Raw genomic sequence first — 17,967 nt, 5'->3', positions numbered from 1 at the left:
CAACTTCAGGGTGTCAAGGAGCTCCAGGGACAGCTTTGGGCTAGTAGGAGTCTCCAGGGGCAGCCTCACAGTCATGAACGACGCGTGCCCCCGGTGGCTGTAGGGGGCACAGAGGTGGCGGGAGCACAGTGGTGGGATGGCAGTGGCAGTAAGCATGGAGCTCTCGCAGATGCTGCTGGTGCTGTCAGTGGCAGGGGGGAATGGGGTGGCCAGTGCCAACCAAGGGTTGGCGACCACCCACAGGCACCACCGGCAGCATCGGCAGCAACCAGCAGGGATCATGGACTGACCACAGAAGCTGCCAGTGGTGTTGGTGGTGGGGTGGTGAGTGGTGACCTTTTTGTAGGGAGTGCACCGTTATGCTCAGGGGGTGCACATGCACCCGCATGCACCCCCTACATGTTGCCCCTGCTCACAGTGGCAGGGGCCTCCAGGGGTAACCTCGGGCTGGCAGAGGACTCTGAGAGCAGCCTCAGGCCTTAGGCTGGCTAAGCCTCTGGCCTGCGCACCATGGATGCTCCTTGCCCTCCCCCTGCCAATGGCAGTCAGGGCACCAGGTCCATGAGGGGCTCACTGATCACCTCCTCCTCCACCCCCACAGTAGGGTACCTGGAGAGCTCTCCTCTAAACCCAGGCCTACAGGGCAACCCTGAGACCATGCACACTATGGACAGTTTGCAACAAACACTGAATTTTATTTTCCTCCCGCACACAATAATAGACCCCCCCACAACAACAGACCCCCTTCTTTCCTCCCTCCCCAAAACAGATCCTGTCCTTCCCTCCTTCCCCAACAGCACACTCCCACCCTTCCTCCCTTCTTCCCTTCACCACAGTGACCAAGCAGTTTGCTGCTGTGTCACTGGGCCCACAGCGCCAATGTTCTGGGGGTGAGGGGCCTCCACCTGGCTGGGACATGAAGCTGGTGATGCCCCCGCTCTTCCGGGCAGCCCTATCTGGAGAGGCACTCCAGGCCAGGACGCCTGCTGTGCATGACCTGCACCACATGTATGCCCCCGGTTAGTGTCACCCAGAAGTGTTGTGATAAGCTGTTTCAGTGCACTAAGGGGTGCTCGACCCCCTATGCCCTGCTGATGATGATTACCATGGTTCTCTGGATGCAGCTGAGAATGTGGCATGGGGTCCTAAGCTTCAGTGGTGACCCAGGCAAGCCTGCACTTCCCTGAAACATGTGCCACCACCTGGAGGGGTATCTCTGCCTATGCTATGAGTGCCTTATCCCTGCAGCTGAGGAGGAGATCACCACTGCCATTGATGAGTTTCTCCACATGTGATGGGACACTGGCTGCTTATCTCGGGGCCTGTGGGGCACTCAATAAAGTCCTGAACTTCATCCTGCCCCCCGCCCCCTGCCCCGCATTTGTGTGTGTGGAGGGGAAGACTCCAGCAGGCAGGGGGGTTGAGCTCATCTAGGCAGGGTAGGGAGGAGAGGGGAGGGCTTCCCCACTCACCCATGCAGAGCCCCTGGTTCCAGACATGCACCCTGGGAGCAGGTGAGTGAGCTGGTGTGGGCATAGGTGGGTGCAGCACCCACTCCCCCCAGACCTCCTCTCTGTGCAGAGCTCACTGGGTGGGCATGGCAGGTGCTCCCAGTGGTTGGACTCCATGTCCGGTTTCAGAAACATGGTCCAGCTGGCTGCAGTGTCCTGGGGCACCAAACCATGGAGCCTGGCCACCTAGACAGTGGTCCCTTCTGGGAATAAGCTACAGCTGCTCAGTGCAGGGGCCATCCCTGGCTTGTCCTCCATGTCAGTGGCATGCTGCCAGAGTAGCCAGGGCAGGGGGTGGACTGCACTGCCCAAGCTGTTGGGTGTGACTGAGAGTGGGGAGTGCACCAGGACTTGGAGCTGGTGCCCCAAGGGGCCCTCCCCTGCTGAGTCCTCTTGCTCAGTAAGCCCTAGTGCAGGCTCTGGCAGCCTGCTCGTGCTACAGGACCTGTGGCAGGCTTCGCTAGGGTCTGTTGGGCCCAGGATGCGGTCAAGCTCATGCAGGAATGGCATGTTACTGTGTGCAGCCATGGATCGCTGCTTATGCTCCCACACATGGACCCACTGCACCTACAGGGCCTTCATCTTTACACAGTGCTGTATTCGCTCAGCCATGGCTGCATAGATATGGGCACTGGTCCTCGTCACCTGTCTAAATTTGCACTGGACCTCTACAGCCCCGCAAATTGTGATTAGGTCCACCATCTCCTCCTGGGTCCAGTTTGGTCCCTGGGCCTATGTCTCCACTGTCAGAGAGCCTGACATAGCAGCAGGTGCCAGAGGCCTTGTTGGGGGAGGGAGGGGTCAGATGGGGGCTCTAGGTGGTGGCGTCGGGTACCATGTGCCTGTTACCATGGGGTACAGTGCTTGGGAGGCAGGCTCTGCCTGGCAGGAGTCCCAGGGGCTAGAGCTGGGGTCTGGGTGGGCTGCAGTGCCCAGCATGTGCCTCCACCAGGAAGGCATGGTGTCCAGGGGCCAAACAGCAGCCTGCATAGGCCACAGGGGTCAGAGCCAAGGTCTGGAGGGCTGCAGCACCCAGCATGTGCCTGTAGTGGTGGAGCACTACTCATGGGGGACACAGCAGCTGGCATAGGCCCCAAGGGTCAGGCCAGGGGTCCTGATAGCATCCTCAGGCAGCCAAATACCTGCCTCTGGCACATGGGTGGACAGGCTGCCAGCCACCTGGCTCAGCACCAAGCGGGAGGCTGCCCTCTGCTGGTGTAGCTGACCAGGCACAAACTGTGCCTAATGTTAATGTCCACATGTGTGCTAAGGTGCATTAGTTTAAAGCACTGTTGGCTAGTAGCTGTATCTGTCAGTATTAACAAACGGTGCTGTGTATTAATCTAATGCACAGTAATTACTGTGTATGTGTAGATGGTGATGCTTTACTGAACATTAGATTAGTTTAATGCACAGTAAAGTGCATATGTAGACTTGCTCAGTTACTGTCAGAAATATTTGGCTTGATACTTCTCATAACACTTAGATTGGAAAAATAAAAAGGATTATGTTGTAAAATTCTGAGGTACATCAAAGTCACCAGTGGGTACAAGAAAGATTAAATTCATTCATCCTCTCCTGAACTTTGTTTCTTTCTTGGTGATTTACAATTATGTTTAAAATATTACCAATATTTTGCAAAAAAAAATCATTATTATTTTCAAGAAATTTAAAAGAAAATCTTTAAAAATCTTTATTTTTCAAATCTGCAGATTAATTAATTGGTCATTGCCCTGTTCACAGGGAAGAAGCAAATTTTTTGTTGTAAAGACTGCATTTCTTGCATATCACATGCTCCCAAATAACTTGTTTTGGGAAGGCAGAATGAAAGAAAAAAAAATCTTCCATCATGGCTAATTGCTGACTATAGGGAATCCTTCTGCTGTGGTTGTGAGAGGATCAACAGTGTAGCTCTAACCCTGAAGGATAAACTCTGCCCTTCCCTTCCTGAGACTGGCAGAGGGAGAAGCACAGCATCCATATTAGAAGCATAGGGTATGTGTAGACAAAACAATATTTCCTGTTTATGCTGACGCAACTGAGTTTCTGTTTGCATGACCTTGGATTTCCCACCACTCTAAAGTCCATTTAGCACCTTAAACTAACACTACTTGGAGATGTGTTAATTTGCAGTGTTCTCCAGTTACGCCTCTCCAACTGTAGATTTGTTTGTGCAAACAGCCAGAGACTCCAAAGACTTCTAATTAATCTCCTTCGCCATGAGGGGGCACTGTGTTCTAGCCTTTAGCCAGTAGGTGCTGCTGTGTGTTCTTTTTTAACTTCCTCACTCCTCCTTTCTGCCTCCCAGCACACAGTGGAGTGGACATAGTTTCAGGTCAGGATGGGTTCACTCCGAAAAATTTATTATTATTTTAAAATAGGGGAGGCCAATAATATCTTAATTTTCTACTCCCTCTTAGTTCTTCTGCCCCCCACCACCTATATTGTATGTCATCCTGCCCCTGCCCATGTACCCTCCTGTCCTTGCACCTCCCACACCCTCTGTCATGTGCTGATACTGCAGTGGACATAACTCCCGAAGACAGCTGCAGCATCACTATAATGGTAAGTTTTTTGCAAGTAGTTTGAAACTTTGCAGTGAGTGGTTTTACATGATTTCCTTCAATCTTGCAAACCTTCTGAACTTCATCACATTCCATTTCAAAACCACAACAAAAAAAGTCCAGGGGCAGGATACTGCTTGCCAGACCTGACATCATCCAGGATATGCAGCATCCTGGGTGTTTAGATAATATGTCCCACCGACCTTGTGTGCATGTGGGGTGGGGGCAAATATCCGGTTTCTCAACTGTGCTCCAAGCCCCCCTCCTCTTTCTGTTCTTTCTTTCCCCCCCTCCTTGCAGAAAACTTTCATGGGTGGAACTTGCTGGGGGCAGCAACCAGCCCAGTAATGAATAAAGAGAGTGAAGAGAGTGAAATATTTCAGATTTGCAGGTTTGTTTGTTTTTTTAAATATTTTGTATATATTTGATATTGTTAAGCTGCAGTGTTTTTAATAAAGCTGGCTGGCTGAGTTGGGCCATGATAATCTGTTACAATGTAACTTTCAAATCTTTGCTGGCCATAACCTTAGGTAGGGAGGGAGGGGCCTCCTCAGGTGGGGGCCTCAGGCACAGTCCCCTAGGGGCCCTCTCAGGTAGAATCCCTAGGCTTGGTCCCCTAGGGGCCCCCTCAGGTGGAGATGTATGATTGGCTGGACCAACTCAGCTGGCTGGCTGAGTCAGGCCATTCTAATCTCCGTTACATTGTAACTTTTGAATCTTTGCTGGCCACAAAGCTTAGATAGGGAGGGAAGGTGTGTGTGTAGGGGGGAAGCTTTTTACTTTCTGTTATCCTTATTTATTTAAACTACATTCTGTTATTTAAACTACTTTCTGTTATTCTTATTTATTTAAAATCTTCCTTCTTTCCGCAAGTCAGAGAAGAAACTCAAGGAGACAGAAGCCTCAAGGAGAAAGAGTGATGGGTGGGTGTCAAAAGACATGTACCCCGGTCCGAATTTGCTGGGACATGGCCAGTAACCAGGAGGAGGGTGAGAAGACTATGAAATGGGCCTGCAGAACTTGTGCAACTTGACAGATGCTCGGGCAAAAGCCAGTGAAGAAAGCTCAGCTTCCTTTGTGGCCAGCAATGATTCCAAAGTTACAAGGGTGCAACAGACAGGTGTAAGGTAGAGGTGGGCAAGTGGGGCAAAGAGCCTGCAGGCCTAGGCCTACTACCCAGACTCTAGAAGTCTTGGCCAGCAACCAGGAAGAAAGTCTCCAGAATTCAGAAAAGAAACTCAAGCCTCAGCTTCTGTCATTGCAGAGGTTATAGCTCAGGAGCACAGTTTCCTTTGTGGCCAGCTATGATTAGAAAGTTGCAAGGGTGCAATGGAGAGGTATAAGGCAGAGGTGGGCAAGTGGGGCAAAGAGCCCGAAGGCCTGGGACTACTACCCAGACCCCAGGAGGAAATTTGCTGGGGGTCATGGCCAGCAACCAAGAAGAAAGCCTCCGCATTTGTGGCCAGCAACAATCCTCTAATTACAATTCCATAATACGCTCATTAGCAAACAGGGCCAGCACCCAGAAGGAGGGCTAGAATAATATGAAATGAATCTGCAAAACTTGTGCAACTCTTACCATACTCGAGCTGATGCTCAGGCCAAAGCCTGCAAAGAAAGCCTCCGCAATTCAAATAGTACACAGAAGAGAAGCCTCAGCAGTACTTGTGACCAGCAACAGGAGGAGAGCGAGAATAATATGAAATGGACCTGCAGAATTTGTGCAACAATTCAGGTAGACAGAGGAGAAGCCCTAGCAGTACTAGTGCCCATAAACAATTCAAATATTAAAGTGTATAAAGGCAATTCATAATAATTCATAATTCTTAATAATGTACATATTTACTTTAGGGGTGTAGGTTGAAGCCGTGTTGGTCTAAGGACATAGGCAGACAAGGTTCCTTGGGTGAATCTGATATCTTTTATTAGACCAACCCAAATAGTTGGAAAATAGTTATTAAGCAAGCTTTTGGGTTCAAAAACCCCTTGTCAGGCTAAGGAAGTTTCAGCAGTTGGTGTGTGCTTTTCCTGGATGGAATGAAAAGTAAGGAGATGGTCTAGCTCCATCTTCTTTCAAACCACCCTTCAGGTAGTTGAAGGCTGATATCAAATCCCCTCCCAGTCTTCTCTTCTCTAGACTAAATAATCCCAGTTCCCTCAGCCTCTCCTTATTACTCATCTGCCCCAGCCCCCTCACCATTTTTATTGCCCTCTGCTGGACTCTTTCCAGTTTGTCCACATCCTTTCTGTAGTGGGGGGCCCAAAACTGGATACGGTACTCCAGATGTGGCCTCACCAGTGTCAAATAGAGGGGAAGAGTCACTTCCCTTGACTTGCTGGCAGCACTCCTACCAATGCAGCCCAGTATGCCGCTAGCCTTCTTGGAAACAAGAGCACACTGTTGGCTCATATTCAGCTTATTGTCCACTGTAACCCACAGGTCCTTTTGTGCAGTTGCTGCCCGGCCAGTCAGCACCCAGTCTGTACTGGTGCATGGGATTGTTCCATCCTAAGTGCAGGACTTTGCACTTGTCTCTATTGAACATCATGAGATTTCTTTTGGTCCAATCCTTCAATTTGTCTAAGTCTCTCTGAATCCTAGCCCTACCCTCCATCACCCCTGGAGGACTGGAAAAGGGCTAACGTGGTCCCCATTCTCAAAAAGGGGAGGAAGGAGGACCCGGGCAACTATAGGCCAGTCAGTCTCACCTCCATCCTTGGTAAAGTCTTTGAAAAAATTATCAAGGCTCACATTTGTGAGAGCCCGGCAGGGCAAATTATGCTGAGGGGAAACCAGCACGGGTTTGTGGCGGGCAGATCGTGCCTGACCAATCTAGTCTCTTTTTATGACCAGGTTACGAAACGCCTGGACACAGGAGGAGGGGTGGATGTCGTATACTTAGACTTCAGGAAGGCCTTCGATACGGTATCCCACCCCATACTGGTGAACAAGTTAAGAGGCTGTGATGTGGACGACTACACAGTCCGGTGGGTGGCGAATTGGCCAGAGGGTCGCACCCAAAGAGTTGTGGTGGATGGGTCGGTCTCGACCTGGAAGGGTGTGGGCAGTGGGGTCCCGCAGGGCTCGGTCCTTGGACCGATACTCTTTAATGTGTTCATCAGTGACTTGGACGAGGGAGTCAAATGTACTCTGTACAAGTTTGCAGATGACACAAAGCTATGGGGAGAATTGGACACGCCGGAGGGCAGGGAACAGCTGCAGGCAGACCTGGACAGGTTGGACAAGTGGGCAGAAAACAACAGGATGCAGTTCAACAAGGAGAAATGCAAAGTGCTGCACCTAGGGAGGAAAAATGTCCAGCACACCTACAGCCTAGGGAATGACCTGCTGGGTGGCACAGAGGTGGAAAGGGATCCTGGAGTCCTAGTGGACTCCAGGATGAACATGAGCCGGCAGTGTGATGAAGCCATCAGAAAAGCCAATGGCACTTTATCGTGCATCAGCAGATGCATGACGAATAGGTCCAGGGAGGTGATACTTCCCCTCTATAGGGCGCTGGTCAGACTGCAGTTGGAGTACTGCGTGCAATTCTGGGTGCCACACTTCAAGAAGGATGCGGATAACCCGGAGAGGGTCCAGAGAAGGGCAACTCGTATGGTCAAGGGCCTGCAGACCAAGCCCTACGAGGAGAGACTAGAGAAACTGGATCTTTTCAGCCTCCGCAAGAGAAGGTTGAGAGGCGACCTTGTGGCTGCCTTTAAGTTCATCACGGGGGCACAGAAGGGAATTGGTGAGTATTTATTCACCAAGGCGCCCCCGGGGGTTACAAGAAACAATAGCCACAAGCTAGCAGAGAGCAGATTTAGATTGGACATTAGGAAGAACTTCTTCACAGTTCGAGTGGCCAAGGTCTGGAACGGGCTCCCAAGGGAGGTGGTGCTCTCCCCTACCCTGGGGGTCTTCAAGAGGAGGTTAGACGAGTATCTAGCTGGGGTCATCTAGACCCAGCACTCTTTCCTGCTTATGCAGGGGGTCGGACTCGATGATCTATTGAGGTCCCTTCCGACCCTAACATCTATGAATCTATGAATCATATTTACTACTCCCCCCAGATTGGCGTCATTTGCACACTAGCTGAGGGTGCACTCTATGCCATCCTCCATGTCAGTGGTTACCAACCAGTTGATCTTGATCGACTGGTCAATTGTGGAACCTCTGACAGTCAATCTCAGTCTGTCAGAGGCTCCACGATTGGGAGCAGCAGGACACATGCAGCTGGGCTAAGCCATATCCCCTGCCACCCAGGCTGGACTGGGTGAGTGGGGTCAGAGCCTGGGTGGCTTGTCCAGGAGGTGGCAGGGGGGGACAGGCAGGAGATGGGGTGGGGGGGATGGGACAAGGGGGTGCATGGTAGATTCTGGGATGCCAAAAAGTGATTTTTCACCATAAAAGGGTTGGAGACCAGTGCTCCAGGTTACTGATTAAGATATTTAACAAAACTGTGCCGAGGACCAGCCGTTGGGGCACTCTACTTGATCCCGGCTGCCAACTAGACATCAAGCTATTGATTACGACCTTCTGAGCCCAATGAGCCAGCTAGTTTTTTTAATCTACTTTACAGTCCATTCATCCAGCCCATATTTCCATAGCTTGCCTGCGAGAATGCTGTGGGAGACCATAACAAAAGCCTTGCTAAAATCAAGGTATACCATATTTACTGCTCTCCCTGCACCCACAGATCCAGTCATCTCATCATTGAAGGCATTCAGGTTAGTCAGGCATTACTTGCCTTGGGGAATCCATACTGACTGTTACTAATCACCTTCTTCTCCTCCAAGTGCTTACAAATGGATTCCTTGAGGATCTGCTCCATGATTTTTCCAGGGACTGAAGTGAGGCTGATGGGTCTGTACATCCCTGGATCCTCCTTTTCCCCCCCTCTCAATTATGGGCACTATATTTGCCCTTTTCCAATCATCCGGGACCTCTCCCAATTGTCATGAGTTTTCAGAGATGGTGGCCAGCAGCTCTGCAATCGCATCCGTCAACTCCCTCAGCACCCTTGGGTGCATCCTGTCTGTCCTCATGGACTTGTATATGTCCAGCTTTTCTAAATAGTCCCTAACTGGAATTGATTTGGGCCATATTTTGGGAACTTTACTTTAGGAATCTCTCATTTCATAAGTGGTCCTGTTGACTTCAGCAGACCTGATCAGAGTAAGCTTAGTTTCATCCTGAATAAGGTAGTCAGTATCTGGTACTTTAAGAAAAGGAGTAGCGTTTTATCCCTTTAAGATGGAATCAAATACTGCTGGACTTTGTAAGAGATCTGGATCCAGATCCAGATTTTTAACATCTCAGTGGGCATCTATGTGTGTGCTTTAACGCACAATAGCCTATTTTATTGCACATTAAAGCATCACATAAAAATGTGCAATTATGCTAATGTGTAGTAAAATAGCCTACTGTGCATTATGTGTCACTTAAAAAAGGTGCACTTTTGGTACTGTTCATTAGGGCAACCTAATGTGCATTTATACCACAGCACTGGATGCTTTGAAAAATACCTCGGAGGTGCTTTAGTTCAAAAGCATGCTGCCGCCAATTTCTCCATGCTGACACGCGTTTCGCAGCTTATACAACTGCAAGTGGTGCAGAGCAGTGTGCGTCAACTCCCATGTGGAGCAGACTTGATTAATTGAATCTGCTTTGAAGCAGCAGATCTCTGGTGTGTGTGAGAACCAAAAGGTATGTGTATAAATGCCCAGAGGTACTAAATTTATGCACATTAGGAAAAGTGCATTAATACACGGGTAGACGTGCCTAGTTAAAAACAGCCACAGACAGCACAACTGGTTTTGACTTCAGAGGTGACCCAAGGAAAACATTCAGTTGAATTAGTGCTCTTTCACCAATATTATAAAACAAATCAACATCAGACCACTAAAGCATTATATTTCTCAACAAAATACATAGTGGCAGCCTGTTAAATGTAAGAAAACACTTTTAGCCTGGGTTAATGCTTTTACATGCCTTCCTCTAAAAGGAACATAAGATTAGGGCCAATCTTTATTTTGGAATCTTGCCTTCTGAGAAATATTTATGGGCAGTATTAGTGACTTGTACCATCAGCCTGTACAAAAATTTAAATGCTCTCTCTGTTCACCAGAAACCTTAGGACCATGACAGAAGACATCAGCAAATAGTGACATATTCAGAGATGAAGGTTTGGTCAGATGGAAAATTTGAAAAGGCAATTCAGATTTATGAATTCTCCTATGAACAAATGCCTCAAGTCCAAAACACTATTACTCAGGGCTTAACACCATTCTTTATTTAAGATTATTTAGAGAACCCAAAGGTATTCACAATGGGTGCCTGTACACATCATGGTTTTAATCCTATTTAAATTAAATAGGTTTATAAAATTTAAACTTGTTTATTTTGGAGCGTTGCATCAGTGTTTGCATGCACTAGGTTTTTGAATGAATTAAGCCCAGTTCCCAGCCGGCCATGCCCTGCCACATAGCTATGGGACCAGGGAGCTGGCACATGGAACAAGGGGGCGAAAAAGTGGAAGCAATGAAAAAATGGCAGCAATTAAAAAAGGTGAACTACAAAAAAGTTGCAGTGCCATCTGGTGGACAAAGAGGCTTATTACATGTCTTTGAGCACCTTTGTGTTTACATGCAACAAATCCATGGATATGACACTTAATTTGTGCTGACCCAAACTAAACTACATCTGAGAAGTTTCAGTTTAATGCACCAGAAAGACTTTTAAAGTATCCAGAAAACCTGCTTGTGCAAACAGTCATGCCTTTGCAGCGCAAGAAAAGGCAAATACCTAGTGTGTACAAATGGTCAATATTGTGACTGGAACCTGAAATATTCCATTGGACGTAATAAACTGTGAATGGCTTATGTCAGGGGCCAGCAACCTATGGCCTGTTAGGACCTTTGGATCTGGCCCATGGTTGCAGGGCTTTAGTGGCATTTGATGACAGGGGGCTTTGGCTACAGGTGCTCTTCCATTGCCACCATGGGGAGAAGTGCCAGTGGTAGGTGATGACCCCTTGCCACCATGGAGAGGTGCTGGCTATGGGTGCCCTCCCTTTGCTGCTGCAGAGACAAGTGTCAGTAGCAGCAGGGCCCTAGCACTCACCACAAACCTGCCTCTGACATGGGGTCATTCTGGCCTATATCTGGAAAAGGTTTTCTATCTCTGGCCTATGTGACCAGGCAGCAAACTCCCACAGCCTGAGAGTTGTTCATTAAAGCTATATCTAGCTTGGAACTGCAAATAGCAACCACACAACATGTAGCCATTTGCATGCTGGCTTCAGTTTAGTTAGGTTGAGAAGAACTGTAGTGAAGATATAAATGCACAGGCTTTGTATAGACTGTGTTGCCCTGCAAGGACCCTGGAAATGGACCTGAGCTGCTAGCCTGTGCTCAGGGTTCAAATTATACTTTGACTCTTTGGGTGGGAGGTCTACAAAGAAAATTGGGCTTCCCATCATAATGCCCTAATAAAATTGGAGACCCCCCAGGTTATGATTTTCAAATCTTACAGGGGACTCTCATTTCTTATGGCAGGGGGGAGGGGGCTCAGTTCCCTCAAGCTCTCCCTTAATTCAAACCCTGCCATGCCAACACTGTGAACTCAACCTGGGCCAGTTATACTTTCCTCCTACCTGTGCTGCCCTCACATAGCCTGATGAAATGCAGTTGGATATTTGATGAATATTTCTGAATTCTTTCAGCCTGCAGAACTGCTAATGTGTCAGAAATGTGGTCACAAAGCCTAAGATTGGTTTGTTAGTGATTCACAAACAGGAACTGATTTATAACACGTCTTCTGTGGAACAGTAAGTCAGCCCATAGGACTTAGGGGTATGACTCCAATTTGGATAATCTTCAGAATAAAACTCTTAATGCTGAGATGTGTCCTGTGACAGGCAGAAGTGGGAGGCCAAACAGCAGTATCAGAGACACAGGCGAGGGGCAACAACAGGCTGGTGAGAACAAAGCAGTGTCTCATTCAGATAAGATTTGGGGGGGGCTTTACATTCGCTTGTTGGGTAACACAGAACCCCTCAACGTTCACCAAGCACAACAAAGATGTGTGGCTTGAGAATGAACAGCACAAGAGAAACTAATTAGTAGGGTATGAATTTATGAAGTACCTAGCAATCTGGCAAGCTGTTGGTATTTTACTAAGTTTGTGGAGGGAAAATACCCAAGAAGCCTTACTAAATGATGTTGCTATGCTGCAGCACTGTTGCCAGATCCCTCACCATAAGAATGAAACATTTTGTTTACTTCCTTGCCCCTTGGATTTCAAAGATTTCTTGATTCTTTAGGCACTCCTGATACTCTGTTGCACCCTCAGCTAGGGCTCTCAAAATTCCCCTATCTTTGAGAGATTGCTTTTCAGGCTAATTTTACCCTCTGCCAAAATAGGGTCAATAGCCTCTAATCTGACTGACCTTGTTTTTGGCCAAGAATCCAAGAGATTTTGGTGGTCTAAGGATATGTAACTAGTGCACATTTCTTTCAAGTTCCATGCAGGTGATTTTACTTCTCCTTTTAATATATTTTTTTTATAGTTGCAATTTCTTTTTTGTCAGTACCTGCTGAATTATTGGGTGCCAGAGGTTTTTGTTATGCAATCCTTCTCTAGGGACATGACATGGCCTCTGCTGCCTGTTTGGTAAGTGCATGTTGAGAGCTAATCTATAGTACACACAAATCCACCTCTCTCCCTGGCTGCAAAGAAGGAAACTTCACTTAGATTCTGATCACGCATGAGAGAGAGAATGTCTGTTCAGTTCTTGCCATTGTCTTGAGTCCAATTTTCCTTGGTGATTCTAGTCCTCTCCCTCCCCCCACTGTCATCAGGGCCAATGCATCTGGAAAAGGAGTGTAAAATTTTGGGAAACACTCCTTTCTAGGTATCAAGTTTTGTAAAGATTTTTCAGTAAGTGTGTGATGAAGGAGCCTACTCATGGCTGGTCACCATACTGGCCACCCCTCCATCTACGGCAGTCTGTCCAGTCTTGTCTGCCATGACTTGCTGAGATATACATGATGTAATAAACAGGAGGCTGCCCATTTAATGCCCTGATGCCATGGGGTGTACATATGGCTCCGACCTCCCCTTACCGTGTCCCATGCCTCACAGATGGCATCCAAAATTGTAGTAGCTCCATCCAGAAGCTGGACCAACCTCAGCCCTTGCTGGGCCTTTCACAGTCTACACATACACCCCGCCCCCTCTCACAGGGCCTCATTCACTCCGCCCCCTCTCACAGGGCCTTTCACACCATTCTTCATTGGGCCACTCTCAACCGCCCTGTTCGTTTGAGGGCCTTTGGGCCATCAGGCTTGCCTACTTACACTCTGGGAGATCTGCCCACAGCCATTCAGGTTCCCCATGCATCCTACTCTATGGGTGATGGTCCTTATGCCTAACACTAGGCTGACTTTTGCCACTAGCCCCTCTCTGGGCACTTGACTCTTCCTAATGCTCTTTTGAGGTTGGCCCATGTGCAATCCTTTAGGTCTACCTCAGCTATACATACCCCAAGGTAGCCCTCCAGGCCTGGCTCAGCAAGCCCTACTCTATGCCTGTACATATAGTCCTTCAGGCCTGCCTCAGCAAATCCTACTCTGTGTGGGCCTCTCTGCATAATCCTGCCCCCCTTCCTGGGGCCACTCTTTACCCCCTCACTGGAGCCAACTCTATACCCCCTTCCTGGGGCTTGGGGTCTTACATCCCCAGGGGCTCAGGTGCCTCTCCCCAGGCATACCAAGGCCCCACTGTCTGTTCTATAACCACTGGGTAGTGGGGCTAGGGTTAAAAGGTGCCCTTACCCACCTTTCACTGGGGAGGCAACTGGCCTGGCATTTCTGGGGAGCTACCCCGACACATACAGCCCCACCAGGCTGTCATTCCCCAGCAGGGTGCAATTTTAAGTCATACCTAGGACCAGGAGCTTCCTACCATCCCCATAGCTCCTGCCCTTACCTCCAAGGTATTCCTGAGCAGCTACTCAGCTGGGTGGTGTCTCTTCAGCTGCCAGCAGCAAACTGCTGGCTCAGCTGTGAGGGCCTGAGCTAAAATGGAGTCTGCTCAGCTTTCTCCTCCAATCACATGGTCCTCACAGGGTCATATCAGGGCTGGCCTGCACCTGCCAGCTTCCCCGCTGCCACTCAAAGCCCTTAAAGTGACAGGCAGTGAAGGTGCTCTGTCACAAAGTGTTTATGTGAACAGCTAAGGTTTTCATATGTTATCTTTACAACACTTACAATTTTGCTAATTACTAGAAGGCTACTTTTACTAAAGGTGTCACCTGCAGGGTTTCTTGACTACATGGTTTCTAATCCATGAAGTCCCAAGCACAACTTTTTCTATCTGAGTGCTATAATAGTGTTTAAAACTTTACTTTTTCCTGGAAAGAAGGGGTATCTCCTGAAGGGTGTCTTGACTACATGGGTTCTGATCCATTGTGTGCTGGTTTTAACAGGTGTCATGATCTCTTAAGCAGCTCCCCCACAGCCAGAAGAATACTTGCTACCTTACTGGCTACATGTGAAGAACTTTCTAAGTACAGCTTGCTGTTGGGTATCACTTTCCATGGAGTATCCCTACCCTGTCCTGGAACATTGGAGGGTGTCATCAGTAACTGTTCTCCCTGTCCTCCATTAAGAACTCCATGTCAACTGCTATGAACTCCATATGCTATTGTCTTGTTTTGTTGCTTTGTCCACTGTGTGGGAGTTCAGTGACTTGACAGTGACTGATCCTTGGCTTCTCCCTTTCACTCTGGGTTGTTTCCCTTAATGTTCATCTGCTACGCCTTGATGTTCAAAGGAAAAAAATGGAGAATAAGGGGAGGTAAGGTGTTTGCTACCGTTAGTGGTTGGGGTTGAGGTGAGATCTTTCTTCACAGGGCCCTTACACCCTGCCCTTACCACACCTATGCAGGCACCAATGTGTAGCCTATCTCAGGGTCTCATCCCCCTGCTGGCAGTGTATTGAAGCCTAGTAAACAGCTAGTTGTTCACACAGTAATTACCTGAATTTACCCCTACTTCAATTGGGTGGGAGTCATTGATGAAGACATTGAACACAACTGGGCCCAGGACCAAGCTCTGGGGGATTCCACCTGATACCAGTGGCCAACTAGACATTGAGCCATTGATTACTACTCTCTGAGCCCAATGCTCCAGCCAGTTTTCTATCCACCTTACAGTCCATTCATCCAGCCAGCCCATACTTCCTTAGCTTGTCTGCAAGAATGCTGTGGGAGACTGTATCAAAAGCCTTGCTAAAATCAAGGTATACCACATCTACCTGTCTCCCCACATCCACAAAGACCGTCATCTCATCATACAAGGTAATCAGGTTGGTTAGGCATATTTGCCAGTAGTGAATCCATGTTGACTGTTCCTAATCACTCTTTTCTCCTCCAGGTGCTTACAAATGGATTCCTTGAGGATCTGCTCCATGATTTTTCCAGGGACTGAAGTGAGGCTGACTGGTTTGTAGTTTCTTAGATCCTCCTTTTCCCCTATCGTAAATATAGGCACTGTATTTGTCCATTTCCAATCATCCGGGACCTCTCCTGATCACTGTGAGTTTTCAAAGATGATGGCCAATGGCTCTGCAATCACATCAGCCAACTCCCTCAGCACCCTTGGGTGCATCTCATCAGGCCCCATGAACTAGTATATGTCCACCTTTTCTAAATAGCACTAACCTGTTCTTTTACCACGAACGGCTACTCACCTCCTCTTCAAATTGTGCTGCCCAGTGTAGTAATCTGGGAGTTGCCCTTGCCTGTGGCAAGCAGGGTTTTTATAAGTATGTTGGTAGCAAGAGGAGGATCAGGGAAAGTGTGGGTCCCTTACTGAATGGGGGAGGCAACCTTGTGACAGAGATGGCAAAAAAGGCATTGAGTACTTCCGCCTTTTCTGCATCCTTACTTTGCTGCTCTCCATCCTTTCTTTCCCTAGGATCCTAAATTCAATCATCTTGTGGTCACTGCTGTTCTATAACCACTAAAAGATGCCCAAGTTTCCATCTGCTACTACATTCCCCATCAATTTTTCCCTGTTTGTGAGCAGCAGGTCAAGAAGAGCATGGTCCCTAGTTGGCTGCTCCAACACTGCACTGGGAGGTTGTCCTGATCACTCTCCAAAAACTTCCTGGATTGTCTGCAAACTGCTGTATTGCCCCCCCGGGAGATGTCAGGGTGATTGAAGTCCCCCAGGAGACCCGGGGCCGGTGATCGAGAAACTTCTGCTAGCTGTTTGAAGAAAGCCTCATCCATCACTTCCTTCTGGTCTGATGGTCTACAGCAGACACCTACTACAACATCACCCTTGTTGCTTTCCCCTCTAGCCTTAACCCAGAGACCCTCAGCAGGACTATCTTCAGTTCCATACTGGAGCTCTGAACAGTCATATGGCTGTTTTACATAAAGTGCAACTCCATCTCCTCTTCTCCTCTGCCTGTCTTTCCTGAACAGTTTGTACCTATCCATATACAGTGCCCCAATCATGTGAGCTATCCCACTAAGTCTCTGTTATTCCAATCATGTCATAGTTCCATTACTGTGCAAGGACTTGCAATTCTTTTTGCTTGTTTCCAGGTCTACAGTCTATCATAACTACAGTCAGGAGTGAATTTCTGAATGGAATCCTGCTAGTTGGTCAAACTGGTACTTGTTCCATGGTAGTTCAGGTCATTTTTGAGAATGTATTAGCAAAAAAGAGGCATGTCTGTAGGGTTAGGCTAACAACTTATTAATGCAATCCCTGGAATTACTTATTTGTATCTAGAGAAGTAATTTATGTATTCTTTATCTGTGTGGGTTCTAGGTTGTGGAATTCACAAGCTTTTTCCAGATAGAAGGGTTCAAAACACAAACATATTAAACAAATAATTCAATCACATCCTTTTTTTGCCAGGATATTCACAATTTTGCAATCGTCTTGCTATTAAATGGAAATTAACGATTACCTTTAGTATGGTTTAATGGTTTACAGATGTGGATTAAGAAGAGTATATAAATGAAGACTTTTTCTGCAGTTTTTCTGGCATTCCTGAATCACTGTTCTACACATTAAGCTGCAACCATGAAGTGGGTAGTGTTAACTTATTTTATTTTTCTCTTCAGTTCTGCTACCTCCAGAGATTTAAGCCGATTTGCTCAAGAGGCAGGTAAGAAAGATCTGCATTAACTACTTGCTTTTGTACCAAGTCCTCTCATGCTTTGTAGTACTGTTTCAGTGGTTTTTAATTTTGCAGAATTTCAAAACTGAACTTTAAAGGTCTGCTCCAAAGTCCACTGAGGTCAATGGATAAGCACCCTTTGACTGCAGGGAGTTTTGAACTAAATGTTATAGCCAACTGGGTTTTTGAATAAATAAATCTTTGCAGAAACAGACTGGAAAACTGAAAACCTCCAAACCTGCATAATTACTATTACAAGCCGAACATTTTTAGTTTGACTCAGTATTCTCTATTGTTAGCCAAACAACACAGTACATATTGCATTTGGTAGTTTTTAATAAAAACATGAATATTCTCTCCTTAAAATGATAAAAAAATAAAAATATTTCCAGTTTGCTTAAGTTTTCATCATAATCCCCTTCATTATCTAACCAGTTCTAGTAATTACATGCTATCTACCCACAGTTTCTTCATTATTTTCAGTTAGGTGAGTGATTCTTCACTTCCAGAAATTTAAGTGGTCCTCCTGGAGCAAAATGATTGCCACATTCCAGAGGTGGTTGCACTGCAGTGGTGGGTGAAAGTTTCCCATATACATATGCACACATACATTGAAATGTGCTGTGGGATGCTTCTGAAGTAGAGTTGTATAATTATATGCTATAAAATTTACATGTCAGGCAAA

The 17,967-nt window shown here is 47.4% G+C and overlaps 1 protein-coding gene across 3 annotated transcripts in view; it reads left to right on the top strand.

The window, feature by feature from the left end:
- The first annotated feature begins 17,134 nt into the window (after positions 1-17,134).
- Positions 17,135-17,967, top strand: part of LOC102574907 (albumin) — a 37,640-nt gene continuing 36,807 nt past the window's right edge. For 2 of the 3 annotated variants that reach the window (XM_014609379.3, XM_006265655.4), the window contains exon 1: positions 17,135-17,270. In XM_014609379.3, coding sequence (XP_014464865.1) covers positions 17,186-17,270 — 85 coding nt within the window. In that variant the 5' untranslated portion in view covers positions 17,135-17,185. The remainder of the gene's footprint in view (positions 17,271-17,967) is intronic. The other variant, XM_019493554.2, reaches the window with a different exon arrangement.

This window comes from Alligator mississippiensis, chromosome 2, assembly GCF_030867095.1.
Source record: "Alligator mississippiensis isolate rAllMis1 chromosome 2, rAllMis1, whole genome shotgun sequence".
Classification (NCBI taxonomy): domain Eukaryota; kingdom Metazoa; phylum Chordata; order Crocodylia; family Alligatoridae; genus Alligator; species Alligator mississippiensis.
The sequence above is the reverse complement of the archived record's forward strand: the minus strand, read 5'-3'. Positions and strand labels throughout refer to the sequence as shown.